Raw genomic sequence first — 26,361 nt, forward strand, 5'->3', positions numbered from 1 at the left:
ACCAACAAAGGATTCATCTCCAAAATATACTAACTGCTTATATAGCTTGATATCAGAAAAGCAAACAACCCAATCAAAAAAAAAATGGGCAGAAAACCTAAATAGACATTTCGCCAAAGAAGACAAATGGCTAACAGACACATGAAAAGATGCTCAACATCATAAATATTAGAGAAATGCAAATCAAAACTACAATGAGGTATCACCTCAGACTGGTCAGAATGGCCATCATTAAAAAGTCCACAAATAATAAATGCTGGAATGGTATGGAAGAAAAGGAACCCTGCTACGCTACTGGTGGAAATGTAAATTAGTTCAGCCACTATGGAAAATAGTATGGAGGTTCCTTAAACTACAAATGGAGTTACCATGATTCATCAATTCCACTCCTAGGCATATATCCAACAAAGACCATAATTTGAAAAGATACACATACCCTGATGTTCAGTGCAGCACTGTTTAAAATAGGCAAGACAAGGAAGCAACCTAAATGTCCATTGACAGGTGAATCAATAAAGAAAATGTGGTCTAATATACACAATGGAATAATATTCAGCCTTAAAAAATAATGAAATAATGCCGTTTGTAGAAACATGGATGGACCTAGAGATTATCATACTAAGTGAAGTAAGTCAGGCAGAGAAAGACAAATATCATGTGATATCATTTACATGTGTAATCTAAAAAAATGATACAAATAAACTTATTTCAAAACAGAAAGAGACTTATAGACATAGAGAATAAGCTTATGGTTACCAGAGGGAAGGGGGATAAAGACAGATAAATGAGTTTGGGATTAACATATACACACTACTATATATAAAACAGATAACCAACAAGGGCCTAATGTATAGTACAAGATATATTCAATATATTGTAATAACCTATAATGGAAAAGAATCTGTAAAAAGAATAGGTATATGTGTATGTGTTATAGATATATATTTATAAATAATTGAATCACATTGCTATACATCTGTACATAAACCATTGTACATCAACTATACTTCAATTAAAAAAAAACTTTTCATTCCCATCTACTTATTTATACAAATTTTCTCAGTGCTTACAACTATAAAAATGCAAAATAAATACAGAATTTATGTTGAATCTCTTCCCATTACAGAAGTAAATAATATTCATCCAAGGATATATAAACTAACTGGAAGGGGAAAAAAATCCATTTATCTCATTAAGAAATGGATACAATATAAGGGTTTTTTTTTTTCCTTTTATGGCCGGACCTGTGGCACATGGAAGTTCTTGGGCTAGGGGTTGCAGCTGCAGGCCTGTGCCATGGTTGCAGCAACAATGGATCCAAACCACATCTGTAACTATGCTGCAGTCTGCAGCAACACTTGATCCTTAATCCACTGAAAGAGGCCAGGGATCAAACCTACGTCCTCACAGAGACTACATCAGTTCTTACTGAGCCACAACAGGAACTCCACCAATATAAATTTTTAGAGAATTACCCAAATTTATGATTAATTTATATTCTTTAGAAAATTATATCCTGACAGTAACTTCAGTGATAACTCAATCCAGAAGAAAAAGGTGGTCACAGGAGCTTTTAAAATTAACTTTAATTTTTATATATAGTTTTGTTCCAAAGAAGATAGGTAGGTAACCAAGAAATTTTCTGAGTACAAAATGTAATACACTATGCAAAAATTGTGTTGAGAAGGGAAATGGAAATATAATTTTAAGGATAAAAAGGAATAATGTAAAGTTTCTATCAAAAAGACAAAAGTCTGTTCCTATACTTCTTTAAGTGGTTGACAATGGGTATCAAATTGCTGTGGTATTTGGATTTCACTGGATCTATCTAAAAGATTGATGTACCTTATTACAGTGTCAATATTTACAACACTTTATAAAATATATTATTTACAATCATTTAAATTTACAAAAAAACCCTGAGCTGTCAGAGTTCCCGCCATGGCTCAGTGGTTAATGAACCTGACTAGCATCCATGAGGACGCGGGTTTGATCCCTGGCCTCACTTAGTGGATTAAGGATCTGGCATTGCCGTGAGCTATGGTGTAGGTTGTAGACATGGCTCAATTCCCACATTGCTGTGGCTCTGGTATAGGCTGGGGGCCACAGCTCCAATTGGACCCTTAGCCTGGGAACCTCCATATTCCATGGGTGCAGCCCTAAAAAGACAAAAAAAAACAAAAAAACAAAAACAAAAAACAAACAAACAAAACAAACCCCAAAACAAAAAACTGGGCTATCAATTTTTAAATGTGCAAGAAAGGATATAGTTTTTCATAATTCTTTCAGTGGATATATATGCACAAAGGGTTTCCAAACCAATGACCTAGATTCAATCCTCCAAAAGTTGCCTAACTAGTCTTCTCTCTGATATTAGCCTTTCCTTAATACAACAAATCCTCAATACCTCTAGTTCTCAAAACTTTTGAACTGAAGCCCTCTATACACTTAAAGATTACTGAAGTGCCTCCCGAGCTTTTGTTTATGTGGGTTATATATACCAATTTTTATGATATTAGATATCAAAACTATATGTAAAAGTATTATTCCATTAAAAATAATATCAAACCCAGTAATGTTAACATAAATAACATTTTATAAAAAAATAACTATTTTCCAGAACAAAAGTTTTCTGAGTAGTATGTTTTACATTTTTGCTAGATTTTTTAGTGTTGGTTTAATAAAAGACATTTATTTTTGTGTGCTTTTAAAATTTAAAACACCTTAATGCAGTTTTTAAATATTACACTCCATTTACAGTTATTATGAAATATTGGCTATATTCCCTGTGTTGAACAGTACTTCCTTGTAATCAACCTTACACCCAATAGTCTGTACCTCCCACTCTCCCTCCCCACTGATAACCACTAGTTTGTTTGATGTATCTGTGAATCTGCTTCTTTTATTATATTCATTAGTTATATATTTTTTAGATTCCACATATAAATTATATCATACAATACTTGTCTTTCTCTGTCTGCCTTATTTCACTTAGCATAATGCCCTCCAAGTCTCTCCACATTGTGGCAAATGACAAAATTTCATTCCTTTTTAAGGCTATGTAGTATTCCATTGTGTATATATACTACATCTTCTTTATCCATTCATCTGTGGATGGTCACTTAGGTTATAAAAGACATATTTTAGAGCCTATGGAAAATTCTGCTATATAACTCATGAAAAAATGAGAATAAAAAAGACAAATAACATCCTAGTATAATAAAAATACTTTTGATCTCACAGACTTTCTTAAGGGGGTACCAGAGATCTTTAACTTTGAAATGTGCTTTCTCCACCAAAAGCAGAATTCTCTATCTTCCTAACATATGAATCTCAACATGTTATTCCCCTTGATGAAGCCTCTAATTTTTCACCTGCACACTGCACCATGAATAAGGTCTGAACTTATTAACATGCACACATAATTCAATGTCTTTCCAGCCCTAATTACCCACTGGCTGTCCTGTGATAATACTATTCTCTTACAACTCCCCAAATCTTCTTATTCTTGACCTCATTGTAATGGAATACTCTTCCTCTTTGTCTGTCTAGTAAACTATTAATCAATAGTTGAAAAGTCATCTCTTATTTGTGGTATTCTCCAATTAATTTAAACCCTCAGAAGAATTCTTTGCACTATAATGTCTTCCCATAATCTTCTTCATTATTGCACTTATACACTATATTACAGTGAGTGGATTATACATTTGATTTTTCCTAAACTATGAGATGGGTCATCAGAGACATCAAAGGAGAAATTTTTATTAAAAAAAAAAAAAAAAAAAAACCTAGAGACAAATGAAAAGAGAGATAAAACAAACCAAAATGTCCGGAATGCAGCAAAAGTAGTTCTGAGAAGGAAGTTCATAACAACACAGGCCTAAGTCAAGAAACAAGAAAAATCTCAAATAAACAATCTGACTTTACACCTAGGAGAACCAGAAAAAAAACTAACAAAGCCCAAAGTTAGAAAAAGGAAGGAAATTGTAAAGTTGAGAGCAGAAATAAACAAAACAAAGACAAAAAAAGTCAACAGATCAATAAAACCAAGAGGTGATTCTTTGCGAAGATTAACAAGCCTTTAGCTAGATTAATCAAAAAAGGAAAAAAAAAAAAAAAAAGGAGAGGGCTCAAATAAGTAAAATCAGAAGTCAAAGAGAAGTCACAACTGATACCACAGAAACATAAAAGGTCAGAGTTCTATTATGGCTCAGTGGTTTATGAACCTGACTAGCATCCATTAGGATGCAGATTTGATCCCTGGCCTTGGTCAGTGGGTTAAGGATCTGGTGTTGCCACAAGCTACAGTGTAGGGCACATACATGGCTGGGATCCCACATTGCTGTGGCTGTGATATAGGCAGCAGCTGCAGCTCTGATTCAACCCCTAGCCTGGGAACTTCCATATGCCACAAGGCCGGCCCTGCCAAAGATCATAAGAGAATACTAGAAACAATTATATGCCAATAAATTGGACAACTGACAGCTTCACTGGTAAGTTCTTCCAAATTCAACTAAGATTCAATACCTATCTTTCTGAAACTCTTCCAAATAATTGAAGAAGAGGGAATGCATCCAAACAGGTTATGAGGCCAACATTACACTGCTACCAAAACCAGACAAGGATACCACACACACAAAAAGGAAACTTACAAGCCAATACCCAGATGAACACAGATGCAAAAATCTTCAACAAAATCTTTTAAAAAATTAGTAAACTGAATTCAACAACACATTAAAAGGATCATATACCATGATCAAGTGGGATTTATTGCAGAGATACAAGGATGGTTCAACATCTGCATTAATAAAATTAAGAATAAATATCATGATTGTCTCAACAGATGTAGAAAAACTATTTGATAAAATTCTGACATCCGTTTATGATTAAAACCTCAACAAAGTAGATATAGCGGGAACATACTTCAACATAATAAAGGCCATATAAGACAAACCCACAGCTACCATCATACTCAACAGTGAAAACATGAAAGCCTTTCCTCTAAAATTAGGAACAAGACAAGGATGCTCACTCTCACCACTTTTATTCAACATAGTATTGGAAATTCTAGTCATGGCAATATAAGGTAAGTCTTAGTGGCCTAACAGTTAAGGATCTGGCATTGTCGCTGCTTGGGTCACTGCCATGGCAAGGGTTCGATTCCTGGCCTGGGAACTTCCGCCTGCCACAGGCACCACCAAAAAACAGAAACAAAGAAAAGCATATTAGAAAGGAAGAAGTAAAACTGCTCCTATTTGCAGACAACATGATACACTATAGAGAAAACACTAAAGACTCCATCAAAAAAAAAAAAAACCCAAAAAACTATTAGAACTAAAAAATAAATTCAGTAAAGTTACAAAATACAAAAAAAAAAAAAAAAATCAACATACAGAAACCTGTGACATTTCTATACAATATTAGAAAGAGGAATTAAGAAAACTATCCCATTTACAACTGCATCAAAAGAATAAAGCACCTGGGAATAAATTCAACCAAAGAGGTGAATGACCTACACAGTGAAAACTGTAAGACACTAAAATAAACTGAAGAAGGGACAAGTTAATGGGAAGACAGTCCATGCTCATGGATTGAAAAAATTCACAGTAATAAGATGTGCATACTACCCAAAGCAATCTAAAGATTTAATGCAATTCTTATCAAAATTCCAATGGCATATTTCACAGAACTAAAACAAATTCTTTAATTAGTATGAAACTACAAAAGATCCCGTGAGAAAGAGAACAACCTTGAAAATGAAGAACAAAGCTGGAAGTATTATGGAGCCTGATTTCAAGCTATACTACAAATCAAAACAGTAATCAAAACAAGTTGGTACCAGCACAAAAACAGACATTCAGATTAATGGAACAGAACTGACAGCCCAGAAATAAATCCACACATATATAGACTGTTAAATTACAACAAAGGAGGAAGAATATACAAAGGAGAAAAGACAGTCTTTTCAATAAATGGTGTTGGGAAAACTGAACAGATACATGCAAAAGAATGAAATTAGATCACTATCTTAAACCATACACAAAAATTAACTCAAAATATTTTAAACTTGAATGTATGACCTAAAATCCTAAAATTCCTAGAGGGAAACATAAGGAGTAACTTCACTGATTATTACAAATATACATTATTAGCAATATATAAATGATAAGCTATTAATAGTAAAAATAAAGTTGAGAGTGTGCTCTAAAACTTCACCTTATTGTACTAAAGTATACTCACCAAAATATGGGACTTTCACCAGGTTCTTTCACTTTGTAGTATTCTTTGTCTTGTGGCAAGACTTTGGTTAACCCAAAATCTCCTATTTTAACTCTGTTTTCATTCTCCACCAATATATTCCTTGTTGCCAGATCCCTGTGGATATATCTCTTTGTACCAAGATACTCCATACCCTATGGATACATAACATTTTTCTTTCAGCTAGCTTTACAAACACAAACAATTTAAACAGTTTCATATCTATCTATTCCTTAATTATCTAAAAGAAACTATAGAGGATTTAACAATTACATTAACATGCTTTCTTCATCTGCAACAGATAATAGCCAAGATATTTGGTACCTTGCATATCTGAGATGTATACTGAAGAAGTTTTTTATGATCTATCCGTTCTTTATGTTTTTGAAGATAATCTCGTAAACTTCCATATGGTAAATATTCCATAATTAATCTTAGATTACGCCGACCTATTAACACACAAGTGAGAACATAATGCCATATTTTATTGATGAAATATTAGAAAACTCTATAAAAATGACTCAAAGATATGTAAAATCTGCATCCAAGATGACAAAACCTGATTATAAATTAAAGGTGATGTGTTAAGGACAAAGAATTTTTCAATCGAAGAGAAGCTTTAAAAATAGTTTTCGTCTTATGTAATCCTTCATGCAAACCAAAATAAGCTGATGAGAAAACTTCCTTTTTCCTCGTCTATATTGAATAAAAAGCATTAAATTAAAAAAATATTTATAGGAGTTCTTGTCAAATCTGACTAGGAACTGTGAGGCTTCAGGTTCAATCCCTGGCCTTGCTCAGTGGGTTAAGGATCTGGCATTGCCGTGAGCTGTGGTGTAGGTTGCAGACGCAGCTCTGACCCCGATCCCGTGTTGCTGTGGCTCTGGTGTAGGCCAGCAGCTACAACTCCGATTAGACCCCTAGCCGGGGAACCTCCATATGCCGTGGGTGCAGCCCTAAAATGACAGAAAACAAATTTTTTAAATTTAAAAAATAAAAAAAATATTTATAGAAAATTTAAGCAATGATATTTTTTTCTTTAAAAATGATATGCCCTTGGTAAGCTTAAGCAAGAATGGTAACCACCAGCCTTAGTGATGGGAATGATTAATCAAATAGCAAGGACTTCCTGTAGTTATAGCCCACCATCACTAAGCACAATCGCCAGTTATCCAGAATGCTTCTTTTTCCAGGCATTGGAATATTTTAAGCCTGTATCTTGATGCATCATATGTTTCTATTACTCAGGATGCCAAAGACATACCTTGAGTTCAAAACAGATTTTAATGGGCAACATACCAGCACTGTAGCACACTCCCTTGTACTTTACAATGTTGTCATGCTGCAAGGATTTAAGGATTTCAATTTCCCTTTCAAAGTCTCTGAGGTGCTCTTCAGTACTGTGCTGGAGCTTTTTCACAGCCACCACTTCCCCAGTGTTGTCTTGTAGAGGGTCATACCGGCACATCTCCACACTCCCAAAATTACCCTGAACAACACATCAAAGTTAGAAATCTCGTTTTCTAGAAAAAAAAAATACTAATAAATTCTAATTATACAGGCAATTTTCAGTAGCTAGAATTAGCAGGCATATCTCTAAACTCACATTACACAATTTTCAGAACAAGAAAAGGACATGCTATTTCAACGGTGGGTGCTAAACCTATATATTTAATTTTTTCAAAAGGAATTACAGGCTGATATATAAACAACTTCAAAAAAAAAACATTTAGGCAAATCATAAATATTAATTTTTAAGACAAACCAAGGAATGTTCTAGGGAATTCTTAAATTCCTGTCATTAATTTCCAGGAAGAACTTTGCCTCTTCACAATATAACTTTGATACCACTGTCAGTGAGATGTATGGAATAAGGTTCTGTTATTGACTGAATGTCCATGCCACCACCCTCCCCTCCCCAAATTCATATGATAAAGCCCTCTAACTCACACGGTGAGTGTAGTTGGAGAAAAGACCTGTGAAGAGGTGAGAAAGATTAAAATGAGGTCATAAGGCTTAAGTCTTAACCAAACAGGGCTGGTGTCTTTATAAGAAGAGACAGCAATGCTCTCTGCCATGTGAAGACACAGTAAAAATGTGGCCATTTACAAGCCAAGAAAAGAACCCTCAACAGAAAATGAACCCTGCCAGAACCCTGACCTCAGACTTTTCGTCCTCCAGAACTATAAGAAATGAATGCCTGTTCTTAAAGCCACTCAGTCTATCGTATTTTGTTCTGGCAGCCTAGTCAGACTAATACAAAATCTGATTTATTTGTTTAAAAAAGCAAGACATTTTTTAGCAACATGGATGGACCTAGAAATTATCATGCTAAGTGAAGTCAGCCATACAATGAGACACCAACATCAAATGCTTTCACTGACGTGTGGAATCTGAAAAAAGGACAGACAACTTCTTTGCAGAACAGACACTGAAAAACTTATGGTCTCTGGAGAAGACAGTTTTTGGGGGTGGGGGGATGTGCTTGGGCTGTGGGATAAAAATCCGGTGAAATTGGATTGTTATGATCATTATACAATTACAGATGTGATAAATTCATTTGAGTAATAAAAAAAATTAAAAAATAAAAATAAAAAAATTAAAAAGCAAGACATTTTTAGCCTTATGAGGATGTTCCTATACTTTCGTTTAAAAAAAGTCAGTCTTTAATGAAAAATCTATTCTTTCTTTATTTAGGACTTATTATCCACATAGAAATGATAAGTAGATGTGTAAGTTTTTAGTGTAATTTTAATTAGTATATTTTGGATAGTATTGCATTCTTGAAGAATAAAACTGGGTATTCCTTGAACTACAAGATTTTAAGTGATAATATTTTCAGCTATATACTTAAAGTCAATTTAAAGAAAAAACACCTTAGATCATACATAAGCTCAAAGCTAAGTCTCTAATTACATGGGCCACATAGCAACATGAATAAGACCTGGGACTCTGCAGTCAGATTGGGAGCTAGCATCTTGATCTACCACTTACTTTGGGACCTTGGGCAAGTCACTTTCCCTCTCTAATATCAGTTTTCTCCTTCTTAAAATAGAAGATAATAAAATGTCTACCTCATATTGCTGTTGTGAGAAACTATCCCAAAACATATTTTAAAGAAAATGGGAAATAATAGTTTTATATTCTTTCCTCCTACTTAACAATGTCAATAAAATTTATTTTCTAGTTCCATTATATATTCCTTGAAAATATTTTTAATTACTGTATGCCATCTCATGAGTGTATTGATTTTCAAAACTGGAAACAAAGCATAACAATTTTTAAAATTTGAAAAAATAATATATTCTTATTTCAATGATATTCATAAATATCTATGTACATCTTATTAAGGGTGCTTTCTTAAAAATGGAATTAGCTGTTCAAAGGCTATGGACACTTCAAAAGCCCAGGATAAATGCTGCATTAGAAGCTCTCTTGAAGGGGCTACCAAGCTGTATTCTAATAAGTAGTGGGAAAAGTGCCAATTTCATCATATCTCTGCTAACACTGACCATTAAAATTTTCTATGTCTTTGCTAATTCGATAGGCACAAATCAGTCTCACTATTTTAATCTGAAACTTTAGTGCCAGCCAATTTGGAGAATAATTTGTAATGGAGACAAACATTTATATCTCACTTTCTTCTTGTAGTATTTGAGAGATGGAAGCACAAATAGAAAAAAATATCAGAACTGTATTGTTCCTGCACTAGGAAATGATGAGGAAAGTTTAAATAGTCCACCAAGAGATCAACCCAGTCTAGGAAAGCTGAGTCTAGAAGGTAGCTATGGAATTTAGGAAGAGGAAAGGGTCAAAGACACTGATAATAACAAAGATATCAAAAAGAAGGATATATGTGTTAGAAAGAATCAAAGGATACAAAGCTACAGTCAGAGGGGGAGATTTCAGGATCTGAAATTTCTTAAGATTATTATAAAAAATGATAGGAGTTCTTGTCGTGGCTCAGTGGTTAATGAATCCGACTAGGAACCATGAGGTTGCGCATTCAATCCCTGGCCTTGCTTAGTGGGTTAGGGATCCAGCATTGCCATGAGCTGTGGTATAGGTTGCAGACATGGCTCGGATCCCGTGTTGCTGTTGCTGTTGCTGTGGCTGTGGTGTAGGCTGGAGGCTACAGCTCCGATTCAACCCCTAGCCTGGGAACCTCCATATGCTGCGGGAGTGGCCCTAGAAAAGGCAAAAAGACAAAAAAAAAAAAAAAAAAAAAAAAAAGATAGAGTTCAAAGTGATTAATTTTACATACACAGAGATTTGGGGCAGAGAAGTTAAAAAATTTTAAAAAGGTATTGATGGGAGTTCCTTGGTAGCCTCTTAGTTAAGGATTTATTTGGCAGTGTCCCTACTGTGGCTGGAGTTTAATCCCTGGTCTGGGAACTTCCTCGTGCCACAGACGTGGTAAAAAAAATTTGTTTTAAATAAAAAGGTATTGAAAGGATGCTCAAAAATAATGGCAAGAGTAAGATGAAGATGAAAAACAGTGAGTACCAAAAGTACTCAATTAATGTGAAGCACTGACTGAGATGCTGGCCAGTGAAGAGGAGAGAATAACAATCATATTCACAGAAGACTACAAAGGATGTTGATAATTTGAAAGTGTTAGCAGCAAGGTCCAGATTTTGCATCTGCAAGATCTCAGATCTGCACCCTAAAGAAACAGAGAATAAAAAAAGATTTCAAAAAAGCCAGGTTTTAATTTTGAAGTGAAGATATATAAAGAATGTATGTGGGCAGGAAGATAAAGCAAGCAAAAAATACTAATATTGGACTTCAAGTAGCAGAAGAAAGGTTTCACAGTATTTTCTTTGCTCTTTTTATGACTATTAAAATATACTATTGTTTCTCTTGGTTTAAAAAATATGGAAATAATTTAAGTACAAATGCTTTTGAATATTTTCCACCATCCCACTTACTGAAAAGGATAATAAAGAAACACAGTACACCAATAGCTGTTTTTTAATAAAATTAAAAGTTGACATGCAGTCACTTTTGTAGAGCTTGCATTTAAATTGTTTCAATAAGGCAGTACCAATAGCTAGACAGACAATTGAACACAGCAATTCTTTCAAACAAGGAAAAATAAAACTAATATTATAGTATTAAATGCAGTTAGGAAATACCCTCATTAAAGATATTTATAATGGCAGAAATTGACACAATGTTGTAAAACAACTATAATTTAAAAATATTTTTAAAATTTATAATGGACTAAAGACCATACCATTTCTTTTCACTTCCTACAAACTAAATTACTGAGAAATGTATTCGGTTGTAAATGTATTTTGAAAATGCCTTCCTGGGTCTCCTCAATTTTAAAATAATTTTAAACCTGATGAACTATGTAAAAAATTTTAAATGTAAAAATGGAAATAACTAAAAGTTGCAATAATGTGGACTGTTGCAAATAAATTATATATTCTATTTTAAAGCTGTTTCAAAAGAATATTACTAACAGAAAATCTTGATGACACAATACTGAAAAACAGAGAAAACTGTGCATAAAAGGGTTTCACTTTTGAGAGAAGCTGTGTGTTAGGTTTGCAGATTAGAATGAAGGAAATGCATCTGTTTTTCTAATTTCTCATCACTTTCATAACTAGAAAAAAAGTTACTTTAAAAAGAAAAGTACTGTATAATTTAGTCTGATCTTTCCTTCATGTTAATCTAGTGATGTTTTGATGTATTCTTTGCTATTTCTCTTTCTTTTATACCAGTATATACTGCTGAATGATGATCATTATCTCCATTGTTTTACTAACTAATATGACTAACTCTGTGTGCCTAGTAATGTCTTACAACATGTTAAAGGAACTTTTCAAAGTTAAAAACAAAACCAAGAAACAACAAAATAACTAAATTGTGTGGAAAAGAACAAATGCTATCGGTTTCCAGAAAAAAGGAAAATCAGTAACAAGTGAAGACATTTTAGAAAAATCTTTATGGCACAGATAATACTAATCTGGCACAATGTGAGGAAACTAAACATAAAAAGAAATTTCTCTTTTCCTTTTATCCTGAGAATATGCTTAGGATAAGATACTCAGGAAGGTTTAAAAGTGAAACAGTACAAAGTTTTAGTTGCTTTAAGGAAGCAAAACTGGCGCTATGGGAGAGATACTAGAAATTTTACAGACAGAATCTAGGTTAACAGAAGGTCTGATTTCAAAAAACAAACCAAGATTTATTATATCACCCTAAAAAGAGATGTTGTTTTTCAATGATTTTAGAAAGTTTTAACATACTCTTTACTTTTCTAAAAGTAAAAATATTATCCATTATTTTTCTTTTTACAATTGCTCAAAGTTCTGTACCAATTTGAGATTAAAATCGCTTTGTTTCTAAAGGAACTAAGAGATACTGAAGGTGCATACTTTAATGTTTCTAACATTCATTTTCAAACAATGGTTGAAAGCTTAAGGTGAGGTGTGCCTGTTGGAACTATTCCATAACCTCCTAATTTATAATTCCTAATTCATTTTTTAGCCCTAGATCACTCTTAACTACCAGCTAGAAAAAAGTACATTTGATAAAAACTTGAATAACAGAGATACATACGGTTTTGATTAACTATCTAATCAAGTACATAAGGAGAAAACTTTATTATGATTTAAGGAAGTTCAAACATACATTTAGAAAATAATGAAAAAAATCAGAAATTTAAACTAAACAAAAGAGTAGTCTGAATAAGTGAACAGTCAAACCAGAAGGTGTTAACCTAACTAGTGAAGAGTAGTTTTACTAACAACATTTCTTCTGAAGTAACTACCATCTATGAATTTATGTAGATGTGTGTCACATTTTCTTATATGCCTAAATATTAATTCTTTTATAAAAGTGTATCTTAAGAATGGGATTTATATATATACTTAAATCTAGTTGAGTTTTTTTTTTTTTTTTTTTTTTTTTGTCTTTTTGCCTTTTCTAAGGCCACTCCCACAGCATATGGAGGTTCCAGGCTAGCGGTTGAATCAGAGCTGTAGCCGCTGGCCTTTGCCAGAGCCACAGCAACACTGAATCCCGAGCCACGTCTGCGACCTACACCACAGCTCACGGCAATGCCGGATCGTTAACCCACTGAGCAAGGCCAGGGACCAAACCCGCAACCTCATGGTTCCTAGTCCGATTCCCTAGCCACTGCGCCACGACGGGAACTCCCTGGCTGAGTCTGAGTTACTGCAAATATTGAATTAAGTCCAAATGAATGAGATTTTAGGGTGATTATAAAGAATAAGAAATCCTCTTAAAACAGCAACATACTCTAATAATGCCAGATAACATCCTGAAAATAATAATATATTGAACAGTCAATCCATATAGCAAACTTTATTGTTGTCTTTTAAGAACCTATCACAACCATCCCAACTTTCAGCAGTCATCAACATGGAAGTAAGACTCCACTAGCAAAAAGAATACAACTGGTTAAAAGCTCAGATGATAGGTGGCATTTGTTTTTAGCAAAATATTTTTTAATCATTTTTAAAAATTAAAATATAGTTGATTTACAGTGCTGTGCCAGAAGTATTTTTTAAATTAAGGTATGCATTTTTTTAAAGACATAATGCTATTATTGCACACTTAATAGCTGACAGTATAGTATAAACATAACTTTTACATGTTTTGGGGAACCAAAAACTTCATGTGACTCATTTTAATGTGATATTTACTTTTTTTGTGGTAGTCTACAAGTGAACTCACAATATCTTTGAGGTATGTTTATACATAAATAATTAAAATGTTGACACCTATACCAATTCATATCATAAGGAAATCTTAGAAAATAATCTGTGTGAAATTTAAGTACAACAGTATATACTAATTACAATGCTCTAATTATTGTTAGTTTGTAATCCACTTCCTCCAACCAAATTGCAGATTCTATGGAGTCAATGAATATATTCCATATCCACAATGACCAGTGTACCACCTAGCACTTAGGAGTAACTTAAATATTTCTATATTAAAACCACATCATTTCTGGGAAAAAAACCTAAAAATTTGAAAGTAATTCAGAACTGCCCAAAGATTTCTGGTTCCTAGATTGCCCATTAGATTTTCTTCTACTGGTTTAGTAAGTTCTAATTCTAAACTGAGAGACAGTTTTTCACTTTAGATTTTAGAATTTGAAAAACTGGCTTTTTTCCTAGAAAACAATCTTAATCATACAAACGTTCATATATTCATGTTCATGTTAAGAACTGAGAAGAAATAAAAGTACAAGAAAAAAATCTTAAATAATTTCTAAGGTTTTCATGATTTTATGACCAGCGACTAATGTAATAACTAGTGGTTTTGGTCATGAAAATATTTGCAAACAACATATATCAAGGTGTGTTCAACAATAAACCCATGAATAAATAATATCATAATAATTTGTTCCTTTTCCATAAATAATTTTTTATTTAACTGTTTGACTATTAAGCATTACTTCTCTGGACCTTGATTTTTCTCATTAGGAAATAAAGGGGTTACTCATGTTCAAAGTATCATTTCCCCAACTGTTCTAGAGAATACTTTCTAGGAAATGTCAATAGCTAACTTTGGGGGGAAGGGAGCAAAAAGGTGTATTAAATTTTGGGCAATTTCATACAACCAAGAAATTGATGCTATCAACACAGAATTATGGCCAAGATCACCCTGTATGGTTGGTTGGCAGCTTCTGTGATTATCTCCCAAAGTTCTCTACCTTCTGACAATCAAGCTCTTTTATAATCACAGAATTATGGCCAAGATCACCCTGTATGGTTGGTTGGCAGCTTCTGTGATTATCTCCCAAAGTTCTCTACCTTCTGACAATCAAGCTCTTTTATAATCTCCTCCCCTTGAGTAGAGGCTAGATTTTTAACTCATTTATAAGGAACAGAATATGGCAGGAGTGGTTAAGATGCCACTCTGGAGATTAGGAATCTAAAAAGACTATGGCTTCAATGTTGGGTTTTGCTCTCAGCAACCATGTTGTGAGGCAGCCTGTGGAGAGTTCCATGTAAGTGAACTTGTAAGCAGATATTCTAAAGGCTTGTCAACAGCCGTGTGAGTAAGCTTGGAAGTCTTTCCCTATGAAGCCTTCAGATGAGATTGCAAATCCTGGCTGAGACGTTGATTGAAGTTTTGTTAGAGACCAGTGGAGCTAGAACTAAATTGCTCACAGATTTCCAACTAGCCTAACCTAGGTAATAATAAATGTTTCTTATTTTCAGCTGTTAAATTTTAGGGTAATTTGTTGCACAGTTTTGGATAACTAACATACCCAAATACCCGACCTCTTGTTTGTTTGCCATTGCTACACTCTTTGAAACATTCTTGAGGATATTTACAAACAAGGAATGACAACAAAGTATTAATGTAACTAAGCCAATACATAATTTAACCCCCAATATTTAGCTCTGATAAAGCTGAATCAGAACATTTACTTTAGATACAATACCTAAGTAAGGTCTTCATAATATATCCATGCCAAAATCCAATTCATAACACCACAAGGTAAAAAACCCTATACTGGCAAGTTTAGTGGAAGAGAGAAAGCTTAAAATTGGACCTCCTAAGAACTAAGCCTTTCCTGGTCCTCCTCAAAATATGTAGGCTATGCATCACTGTGGGACCTTTCAACAGAGACTCTGTCTGCTAGTGAACATGGTCCAGTCAACATCTAGATTCTGAACAATCAAATTATTTGTTCCTGAGATGACTAAAAATGGAGGTGGGTGGAAAGTCATAATTAAACACCCTTTACCAAGAAAGAGTCCCATGGTAAATTAATTGGGGAAAATACTGCCTAGTTTATCCTCCTCTTGAAGATGTTAGATTCATATTTCATGTTAAAGGTTCTGAGAAGTTCTTCAGAACTTGTTTAACACAACATTTCTCCAACATTTGGCAACTGAACTTTTTTTGCTAAATTTTGTGGAAAGCAAGCTTTACAAAATCTCTAAAGCCTTTTTTCCCCTAAATAAAATGTTTTATGATTACACTTAAATACTTCTAAAAAATCTTCTGACATCTTACCTTGCCCAGTTGCTGTAGAAATTTCAAGTGTCTCTCTTCAAACTGTGTAGGGTCTCGGTCTTCAAATGCACCAGAAAACCCTAGGGCACCTATTCTCATATTTGGTAACATATCATTTTCTGTTAGTAGTTCATAATCTGGAGAAATAAAAATAATATTTCTACCATAACCTGGCAAGCACATTATCTGGGTTAAAATAACATGTATTCAAGCTGACCAAAATAATGAGTTAGAAATACTAAAAAAAATTGATAAAAGGCAACTCTGTTTAGATTATGTTTATGGAAGCATTTAATTATAACCCATTATCTGACAGATTTTCAATAAAGATTTTTGCAAAGGATAAATGATTACTTTCCAAACAGGTAGTTTTAATATTTATAAAGTAAGATTATATTCTGATTTTTGTGGTGAGAACGGCAAGTGGTAGTGAAACAGGAAAATGGGTCAAACACTTGTATATTTAGCTACTTATTTTAAAGGAACAGAGGACAAACAAAAACAAAACTACTTCACATTTAGAAAATCAATTATAAAATACATGAGAATTAGTTGAAATAATAAAGAATTGGGTAGTTTGGGGCTTTTTGGCTGCCCTGCAGCATGTGGAGTTCCTGGGCCAGGGATCAGATCCAAGCCATGGTTGCAGCCTATACAGAAGCTATGGCAACACCAGATCCCTGAACCCACTGTGCCAAGCTTGGGATTGAGCCTGTGTCCCGGCACTGTAGAGATGCCCTGAGCCTGCTGTGCCACAGCGGGAACTCCCAAGAATTTTTTTAAAGTTAAATAAGTCAGTCTTACAGAGTATACTACTCATTATCTGCAAACTAAAATGAGATTATTTAAAGGGAAAAAAAATCCCCCCTTTTTTTTTTTGTCTTTGTGCCTTTTCTAGGGCCACTTCCATGGCATATGGAGGTTCCCAGGCTAGGAGTCTAATCGGAGCTGTAGTCATTGGCCTACGCCAGAGCCACAGCAACACAGGATCCGAGCCATGTCTTCGACCTATATACCACAGCTCACGGCAACGCCGGATCCTTAACCCACTGAGTAAGGCCAGGGATTGAACCCGCAACCTCATGGTTCCTAGTCAGATTCATTAACCACTGTACCATGACAGGAATTCCGGGAAAAATCCTTTTTCAAAAATGGAAATAATCAAGAAGACCTGAACATGTATAAAGTAATAAAAGTCATATGAACATAAGAAATTAGGATGGTCTAAAAGATATCAGGGAAATTCCTAGAAGGGATTACAAAATTAGTAAAGATTTATTAAAGACAACAAACACAGAAAGATAGCAGGAGAATCATTAAGATTGCTTCAGGAATACATACCTGGAGTAAACAAGCTATTAAGGTCTCGTATGATGGCTCTGAAAGAAGGTCTAAAATCTGGTTCATAATCCATACAATTATTAATAAGATTTGCTAATTCTGTCCACTTTGGTGCAGGAAGCTGATGCCTATCTTCATAAAACTGTAACTTCTGTTATAAAAGAATCACATATTGAGAATAAATTATATATGCCACATCAACTTTCTTTTTAACATAAGATGGTCTAAAGAATATCATACCATGAAAGAAATATCAAGGATCACAGAATAATTCCAACTTCACCATTTATATAAACTTACTCTTTGAGAATCCAAAGCATTCAGAGGCTTATCACCTCCACTGCAGATTTCCCACAAAGTGGTACCAAAACTCCATTTATCTGTTGCCAAGTTTAGATTTTTAGGATTTTCAATGCATTCAGGAGGCACCCATGGTATTCTCTCCTGCAGAACTTTTAAACAATAAGAAAAAAGTATGGTTAAATAGTTCGAACAAATAAACAATTCTTATATATTGTAAATAATTTTCACACTAATTTGAATAATCAAAACTTTTAAATTTGTTTGGGAGTGTGTGTGTGTGTCTGTGTGTTTGTGCATACATGTGTATATGTGTAAGAGCGAGGAGGGACTTTTGAGATCATCTAATTCAATATCTCAGCTTTAACAACACTGAAACCCATAAAGACTGAATAATTTGCTCAAAGTCACACAATTTGTTAGTAGCACAGAGAGAATTAGAATCCTACACAATGAATCCTGGATAAATTAAACTTTTCATTAAACCAGAGTCTGAACTAGTACCCAACTCTCTACCCCTTCCTAATAGTTGTGCATTCAAAAATTTTTTTCCATAAAATTTGTCTCAAAATTGCTTAATATTTTTAAAAATTTCTTTACAATGTAAGTAGTAAAAGTAATGTTACTACCATTCCCAGCTGTACTAATGATTCAATAGGAGAGGCTATTCTAACTTGTATCTGGAAAAACAAGGAGCAACAGGATGACTAAATCATATCAAGATATTCCGGGTATTGGAGTTCCCGTCGTGGCGCAGTGGTTAACGAATCCAACTAGGAACCATGAGGTTGCGGGTTCGGTCCCTGCCCTTGCTCAGTGGGTTAACGATCCGGCGTTGCCGTGAGCTGTGGTTGTAGGTTGCAGACGCGGCTCGGATCCCATGTTGCTGTGGCTCTGGCGTAGGACGGCGGCTACAGCTCCAATTCAACCCCTAGCCTGGGAACCTCCATATGCCGCAGGAGCGGCCCAAAGAAATAGCAAAGAGACAAAAAGTAAATAAATAAATAAATGACTCTGGAAATAAAGTGATGGCATCATAAGAGCAGAGCATGTTGACAATTGTAGAGCAGTAAAAAAAAAAAAAGAAAAAAAAAGATATTCTGGGTATGGAACTGATAAAGGTAGGTTCTGTTCAGAACATGGAATTTCCTAAGTACAGTTTTTGTGGTCTTTGATCTCATCAGAAAAATGGTATTCAAAGTACCACCTTCTGGTATTCTGGCATAGAGAGAAAGAGGGAGAGAAAGAGGGAGATAGAGAGAGATAGACAGGCAGACAGACAAAGTAAATAAGTAAGAATGAAGGATAAACTATCACATCTTTTGGTATAATTTGGTAAAGCAATGTGAATATTTTGCTACATAATTGAGAAATTTAAGAGTACAGAGTCCACTCTCCTTCACCATATTAATATATATACTTTCTTCACCTCGCATTCCAAAGGGTACAATTTCCTTGCATATCATATTTAAAATCCTGTAACACAGTCTCTGTCTTCACTGTCATATAAAAGCAACAAGTTTAAGTACTATTGACTCAAATAGGAAACCATACATCAATTTACAAATATTGATCAATTTGGATTTTAAATTTAAAATATTCAATCAGAGAAAACTGGCTAATATAATGAAATACAATTAAAACACTATTTGCACAAAAACAAACACAAAAAAACTCCTGTCAACTATTTGACTGAAAATTTTAATTAAATGTGTTAAGTAACAGGTTATAAACACAAAATAAAAGTTTTTTAAAAGTTTTAAAAAATCAGAATTAGCTTGAATAAACTAAATGAAAATCTCAAACTAGGTAATTTTTCTCAAATTTTCATTCAGTGACTAAAGGGAAGAAAAATTTAGAAAATTTACTTGTGACTCAAACTGTATTAAAATATTGCACATTAAAATTGGATAAAATCTGACCTTTTATACATAATTAGGGATTAAAAAAGTTTTAAATCATCTTATGGTCCATAGTAACATGCTTATAAGAAAGGAGAACTGAACAGAGACAAGGATGTAACTATAGCTTAGATTGCTAAAAATGATAAACTAAATGTAATCATTAATCAAGAAAATGTTGATAATATATAGACTTTGAGAAAAATTAACAGCATGCTTTTTACGCCTCCTTCTAAACAAAGCTTAATAAAGTTAAACTCAATTCTTATAGAACTTACTGTCCTTGGGCAAAACTGTAATACTGATGCCAGGATCACTAAGTTTGATGAAGGGAGGATTTCCTGTCTTCCTGTCTTCTTCTCTGATAAGAAGAATATTTTTGGCGCACACATTCCCATGAATAAGGGTTTTCTCTTCCTATTAAACACATACACATTGAAATATTATTCCACAAATATTTGAACACTTACTATGTCCAATGCCTCGAATGGATTTTAAAAAGAAAAAAAAGTAAGACAGTATTGACTAATAAACATTTATCTGGAAGTACATTTTGAGATAGTAAAGGGAAATTTTATGGCACCACTGTGCTTCTTGTTTCACATTTTAAATGAAACAATAATCTATACCCATGACAAAACAAATACTTTTTAAAACTACTTAGTGGTAGTCTACTTTATAAAGCTGAGATTTTAAACAGTATATATTCTTATATGGTAGCTGACAGCAAGAAATAGTGTTTCTGTTCAGTAGCGGGATATATGTATTCCCTGAAGGTTCTGATCACTGGCTGATCTTTTGGGATTCTGCTTCTCTGACCATACTGCTTTCTCAATGGACATAATGTCCAATTACCCACAAATACCACAACAAGGTATTTTCTTTCTTTCTTTCTTTTCTTTCTTTGCTTTTTATGGCCACACCATGGCATATGGAGGTGCCAGCCTATGCCACAGCCACAGCAACGTAGGATCTGAGCCACATCTGCAACCTACACCATAGCTCACAGCAAAGCCAGATCCTTAACCCACTGAGTGAGACCAGGGACTGAACCCACATCCTCATGGATACTAGTCAGGTTCGTTACCCCTGAGTCACAACAGGAATTCCCCAACAAGGTATTTTCTGCAGAGATTTTCCACTATGCATAGTTAGCACAACATGTTTCTGCGTAATTTTCAGTTAAATTATTTTAAACCAAGATATACAAACTACAGATTGTCTGTCCATCAGCAGTTCTAAGAAACTGATGGGATGACAACTCTTTCTTTCAAAACTGATTTCACATAAACAAATGCCTAATATAATCCCTTTCCTCAACTATCACAGATGATTTTATAATTCAGCATCCATTTAGAAATTTATTTCTCATTCCCAGGTCAAGACCCTTTCTACATTGCTTCATAATCTAAAACAATAACTTGATAAAAGAATATACTAATTACTTACTAGAAAATGCATGGCCCATGCCAACTGTTTAGCCACTTCAAGTTTCCACAATATATTTATAGAATTTTTATTCTTTTTCAGATATGTATCCAGTGACCCAAATTTTACAAACTCCTGAACCAGAATATCTGCATCAAAATATAATGATAATAATAAGGCTCAAGTACAATATAATAAGAATACATAAATTTAAACTTTTATAAATATAATTATATGTGGGCATTATAGGTAAAGAGATTTAAACTATGTAAATTTCATCAACTTAAACCTTGTTAGCTATATACCATTGTATTTGGGGGTTTTAGTTTATTCACAACAGCAGGAGGTAGATCTCTAAACAATTATATATATTTTATATACACACACACACATTATATATAATTGTACCTTATATATAATGATACATAGATACATATAGATCAAATCCCAAATTATGATTCTGCTTTATCTAATATTAAAATTAGTTTTCAAATGGTATACAACAACTGTTAAAGACAAACGTTGCCTTTGGATCTTGCTGGTTATGGGTAACTAAAACAGATGTAATGACAGTTTTGCTGCCTATAGTTAATTTGGAGAGCAATACACATGCCAATAATCAGGAATTGACTGCAGATAAACTTATGTCAGGGCAAGTGTCAAAAAAAAAAAAAAGAGGGAGAAAAAAAAAAGATCTAGGAGTTAACAATGAACAAGAGATTAATAAAACTTTTTTATGTGGTATTAAGACCTAATATTTTATTTCATAGATAACACTGATTGTCATATGTCTCATTATTGTACATGTTGTAAATTTTTAAAAAATTGCTAATTAATCCATGACATGCCATCAAATACATCATACTTCCTAATTTCAGATATTTTTAAATGTGAAAAAAATGCACCACAGAATCAATGAAATAAGTATAAAGCAAAGAAGAGGGATTATATGCTCTAAAACACTGTTTTCAAATTATGGAAAGACATAAATTCTTTTTCCCCCCTAAATTATGGGAAACATCAATAAATAAAAAAGAAATACAGAGCCACTCTAGTTGGGGGTGAGGGGCAGAACTCTCTACTCTTTAGATTTCTCTCTTCATCAGCTCCCTCAGATACCCGAGACACCGCTACAGAACAGATTTGAAAAACACTGCCTTTGAAAAGACTAGAAATTTTTAGAGAAATGAAATGTTATATAAGTATGGATGCATATTTAATCCACATTACTAATGAAAAAGGGGGAATTAATTACATAAGAAGTTTTCTGAATACAAACTTTGCAAGTTTTTATGAATAGTCTAAATTTAGTCATCAATTATATCTAGTATCAACATCCAATCATTTCAATCAGTTCCATTAAAATTAGTCTATCATTTATATGCTCTGTCTTAATAATTTCAAATAAATCTGTACTGAAACGGCCAGTTATTCCAGTGTTACATTGAACCAGCCATAATCTGTACTGGAATAGTAAACAGGAAAAGTTATATTTGTTTACTATAATACTCTACTGTTCTTGTTTTGTTTGTTTGTTTGTTTTTGCTTTTTTTAGGGCCTCATGTGCAGCAGATGGAAATTCCCAGTCTAGGACTCAAATTGGAGCTGCAGCTGTCGGCCTACACCACAACCACAGCAACGCAGGCTCCAAGTTGCATCTGTGACCTATACCACAGCTCGTGGCAATGCTGAATCCTTAACCCACTGAGCAAGGCCAGGGATCAAACTCACATCCTCATGGATACTGGTCGGGTTCGTTATCTCTGCATAATGGGAACTCCCTGTTCCTGCATTTTAACAAGGCATATTAAACAGTTTACTGTATTTTAATGTCATTCATTGGTTTCCTTTTTAAGGATATATAACTGAACAGTATATTTTTGGTTTCAAAAATATTTAACTTCTGTTAAACTATAATTTATATTGATATCTAACTATGATCCTAAAATTAAATTTTCTATATAAACAAAAATGGATATTTTGAAAAAAGCATAATATAAACATAAGGAAGCCAAAGGTTTTACTTACTCTCCTCTCCACAGACACATACTCCATAATTTAAAACCAGATGTTTATGAGAAAGCTGGCTCATCATGCTTGCTGCTTCAAAGAAAGACTAAGGAAAAGAAAAACATAAAAAAGATGCAAAAAAATTATTTTTTGTATCCATAAGCATTCATAGTTCAGAAATATACTTTCTGCCATAAGAGAAATGCACTTTCCCTATTCTCGGCAGGACTGTAGATAAGGATACAATATGCTTTGGTCCGTTTTGATGGATTTAACAACTGCCATCAACCTTAATGCCAAAGTTCATTCTCAGGAAACCCCTGAATAAGCTTGATGTGAGGAGACAGCAATGTGAAAAGAAAGAGCAGTAGTGGTACAGGGCAACATGAATGATGCAAGATAAACAGGCTAAGATCCGTAGCACCTAGAGTAGAGAACAGAGATACAAAGAGGCACAAAGGCAGACACTAGAGATAGTGATGTGGGACAGCAGTAAATGGATGGAAGCTTCAAATAACACTTACTGAAGAATGAAAAATGATTTCTGTGCAGGTAAAATATAGTTGTTAACAATAGTTGTTACCAGTCAGGAGGCTGGTATGGCATCACTAACTCAAACTTTTTTTTTTTTTTAATGGCTGCACCTGCAGCATATGGAGGTTCCCAGGCTAGGGATCAAACCAGAGCTGCAGTTGCTGGCCTATGCCACAGCCAGCGGGATCCAAGCTGCATCTGTGACCTACACCTCGGCTTGCACCAACACCAGATCCTTAGCCCACCCACTGAGTGACGCCAAGAACCAAACATGCATCCTCATGAACACTGTGTTGGGTTCTTAACTCACTCAGCCACAATGGGAACTCAACTAAACTTTGACTGGAATTTCTGGGTATGCTTGTTGAAGATCACAATGACCAGCACTGTGGTGTCGGGGATTAGAACAACTCTTTGGCTTGTATGTTTCACATTACCTTCTATGAAATCTTTTAAGACATTATGAGTATCCAAAATGTTTGTTATGTCTGGTGATACATTACTCTGCTAAGGACTCTGGCCACTGGCAGCTGGGTTTCTTTTTTTTTTTTCTTAATTACTCAGAATTTTATTACATTTATAGTTGTACAACAATCATTACAACCCAATTTTATATAATTTCTATCCCAAACCCCTAGCGCACTCCCCCACCCCCCAATCCATCTCCTTTGGAAACCATAAGTTTTCAAAGTCTGTGAGTCAGTATCTGTTTGGCAGCTGGGTTTCTGCAAGCTAGCATCTCTCTGGATAATGCCTAGAGGTATCCATATTTCACCTAGAGACTTCCTAGGTACAATGCCTTTCAAACTTTTTAAGTAGATGAAATTGCAGAAGAAATCTGTAGAACCTATAAAACTCTGGAAAGCCAAGTTTAAAAAGCACTGCTTTAGTATATGTAAAAATGTAACAAAACTTTTAATATAATTCTAGATATTATTAGTTTGAAAATTATAATTTATCATTAAAAATTCTATAATTTTTTAGCCCCACCAGACAGCATCCTCAGAAAGGTCCTTTGTGTGTATGCGTGTATATATATATATATATATATATATATATATATGTATATATATATATATAACAATTTTGAAAAGCCATATGCACAAATCCGTTGTATGAGAGCTTATCTTTAAATATCATAAACTACATGAACTACACAAAAAATATACAAACCTCTGAGTAGTTTCTATGTGCTTTATCCAAAACTTTTAAAAGAACTTCTGTTTCATGCAGTTGACCATAGTCTCCTACTTCTCTTCTTACACCTTTAAAAATTTTTGTAAACGTGCCTTGGCCAAGACTTTCATTCTTTAAAAGAAAAAAGGAAAGAAAAGGATGACTAAAAATGGAGAGAGATATGAGAATTAGGAAATATGTCCAATGAAAAGAGTTTAAAAAAATCCATAAGCAATTATTTCCCTTACAAACTAAACCCAGATTTGAGACTCCATATTAATTATATTCTGTTTCCTTCACAATAATAAAAGACAGAAAACTAGAATTAATGAATAAAGTATATTTGGATTCCACTCTGTTCTTAAATGCCCTGAATTAGCTATAATTATCACATTTTATAACATCATTGTTTATTTACATTTATTTACATGTGAAACTTTGTCTTTCCTAATAGTGCAGTAGAAAGGCAAACTGTATGGTTTGTGGAGGAAGAATGACTTGTTCTTTATTACCACTTAATCGTGTGACCTTGTACAGTTTATTTAATCTCTCTGCATTGCAATTCTCTTGGCTTATTTATGTGAGGAATGGGGATAATAACTAATTTTCCATAGAACTGTTATGAACAATAAATGAATAAATACATGAAGGCACATAATACAGTCTACAAAAGAGTAAATTCTCAGTAAGTGTTAGCTATTACTACTATTACTGGTATTTCTTGGCTATTCTTACAGAATAATTGTTGAAAGCCTGCACCCTGAAGCAGGACTGGCTGTGTTCTATTATCATTAGTTTTGTAATGTTAGGTTACTTACCCACTCTCTGCTCCTTCTTACCAACATAAAAATTCATATCTTTATCATTCTGGATAATTCTATCTATTGTCTCCTTATGGAACTCAGACATCAGATGGCCTTTCTCATTCTAGTCTCCAAGACACTTCTCTTTCTTAATTTCTATTTTTTTCTCCCTTTCTGCTGTATTTGAATAATTTTCAGATCTACCTTTCAGTTCACTAGGTCTCCCTTTAACTGCGAATAATCTGCTTTTTGATTTGTCTGTTTTTATAATGTCAGTGAGTATATATTTCATTCTATACTTTTTCCCCAAAATCTAGTTGGGCTGTTTTGATAATGTTTTATTTTTTTTTCCATGTTTTCAACTCCTTTTTTCTTTTTTAGCCACCCATGGCATATGGAGTTCCAGGGCCAGGGATCAGATCTGAGCTAAAGTTGTGACCTAAGCCACAGCTGTGGCAGCACTGGATCCTTAACCCACTGTGCCAGGCCAGGGATCAAACCTGAGTCCTAGTGCTCCCAAGATCCTGTTGCACCAGAGTGGGAAGTCCTCCTTTTTTATTTTTAAACATACCTATGTATGTATTTTATAATCT

At 33.9% G+C, this 26,361-nt stretch overlaps 1 protein-coding gene across 9 annotated transcripts in view; it reads right to left on the reverse strand.

Moving 5' to 3' along the window:
- JAK2 (Janus kinase 2) overlaps window positions 1-26,361 on the reverse strand; it is a 152,492-nt gene that overhangs the window by 14,545 nt on the left and 111,586 nt on the right. For all 9 annotated transcript variants that reach the window (XM_085009853.1, XM_021082802.2, XM_021082809.2 and 6 more), the window contains 10 exon segments: window positions 24,963-25,097; window positions 23,274-23,361; window positions 21,267-21,394; window positions 20,096-20,234; window positions 17,917-18,068; window positions 17,617-17,767; window positions 16,276-16,412; window positions 7,558-7,747; window positions 6,583-6,707; window positions 6,241-6,413 (listed from right to left, as the gene is read on the reverse strand). In XM_085009853.1, coding sequence (XP_084865979.1) covers window positions 6,241-6,413; window positions 6,583-6,707; window positions 7,558-7,747; window positions 16,276-16,412; window positions 17,617-17,767; window positions 17,917-18,068; window positions 20,096-20,234; window positions 21,267-21,394; window positions 23,274-23,361; window positions 24,963-25,097 — 1,418 coding nt within the window.

Source organism: Sus scrofa, chromosome 1 (assembly GCF_054392235.1).
Source record: "Sus scrofa isolate SSC_HxYL_T2T_F1_AM1 chromosome 1, Sscrofa_HxYL_maternal_Yorkshire_Landrace_v2.0, whole genome shotgun sequence".
Taxonomy (NCBI): Eukaryota; Metazoa; Chordata; class Mammalia; order Artiodactyla; family Suidae; genus Sus; species Sus scrofa.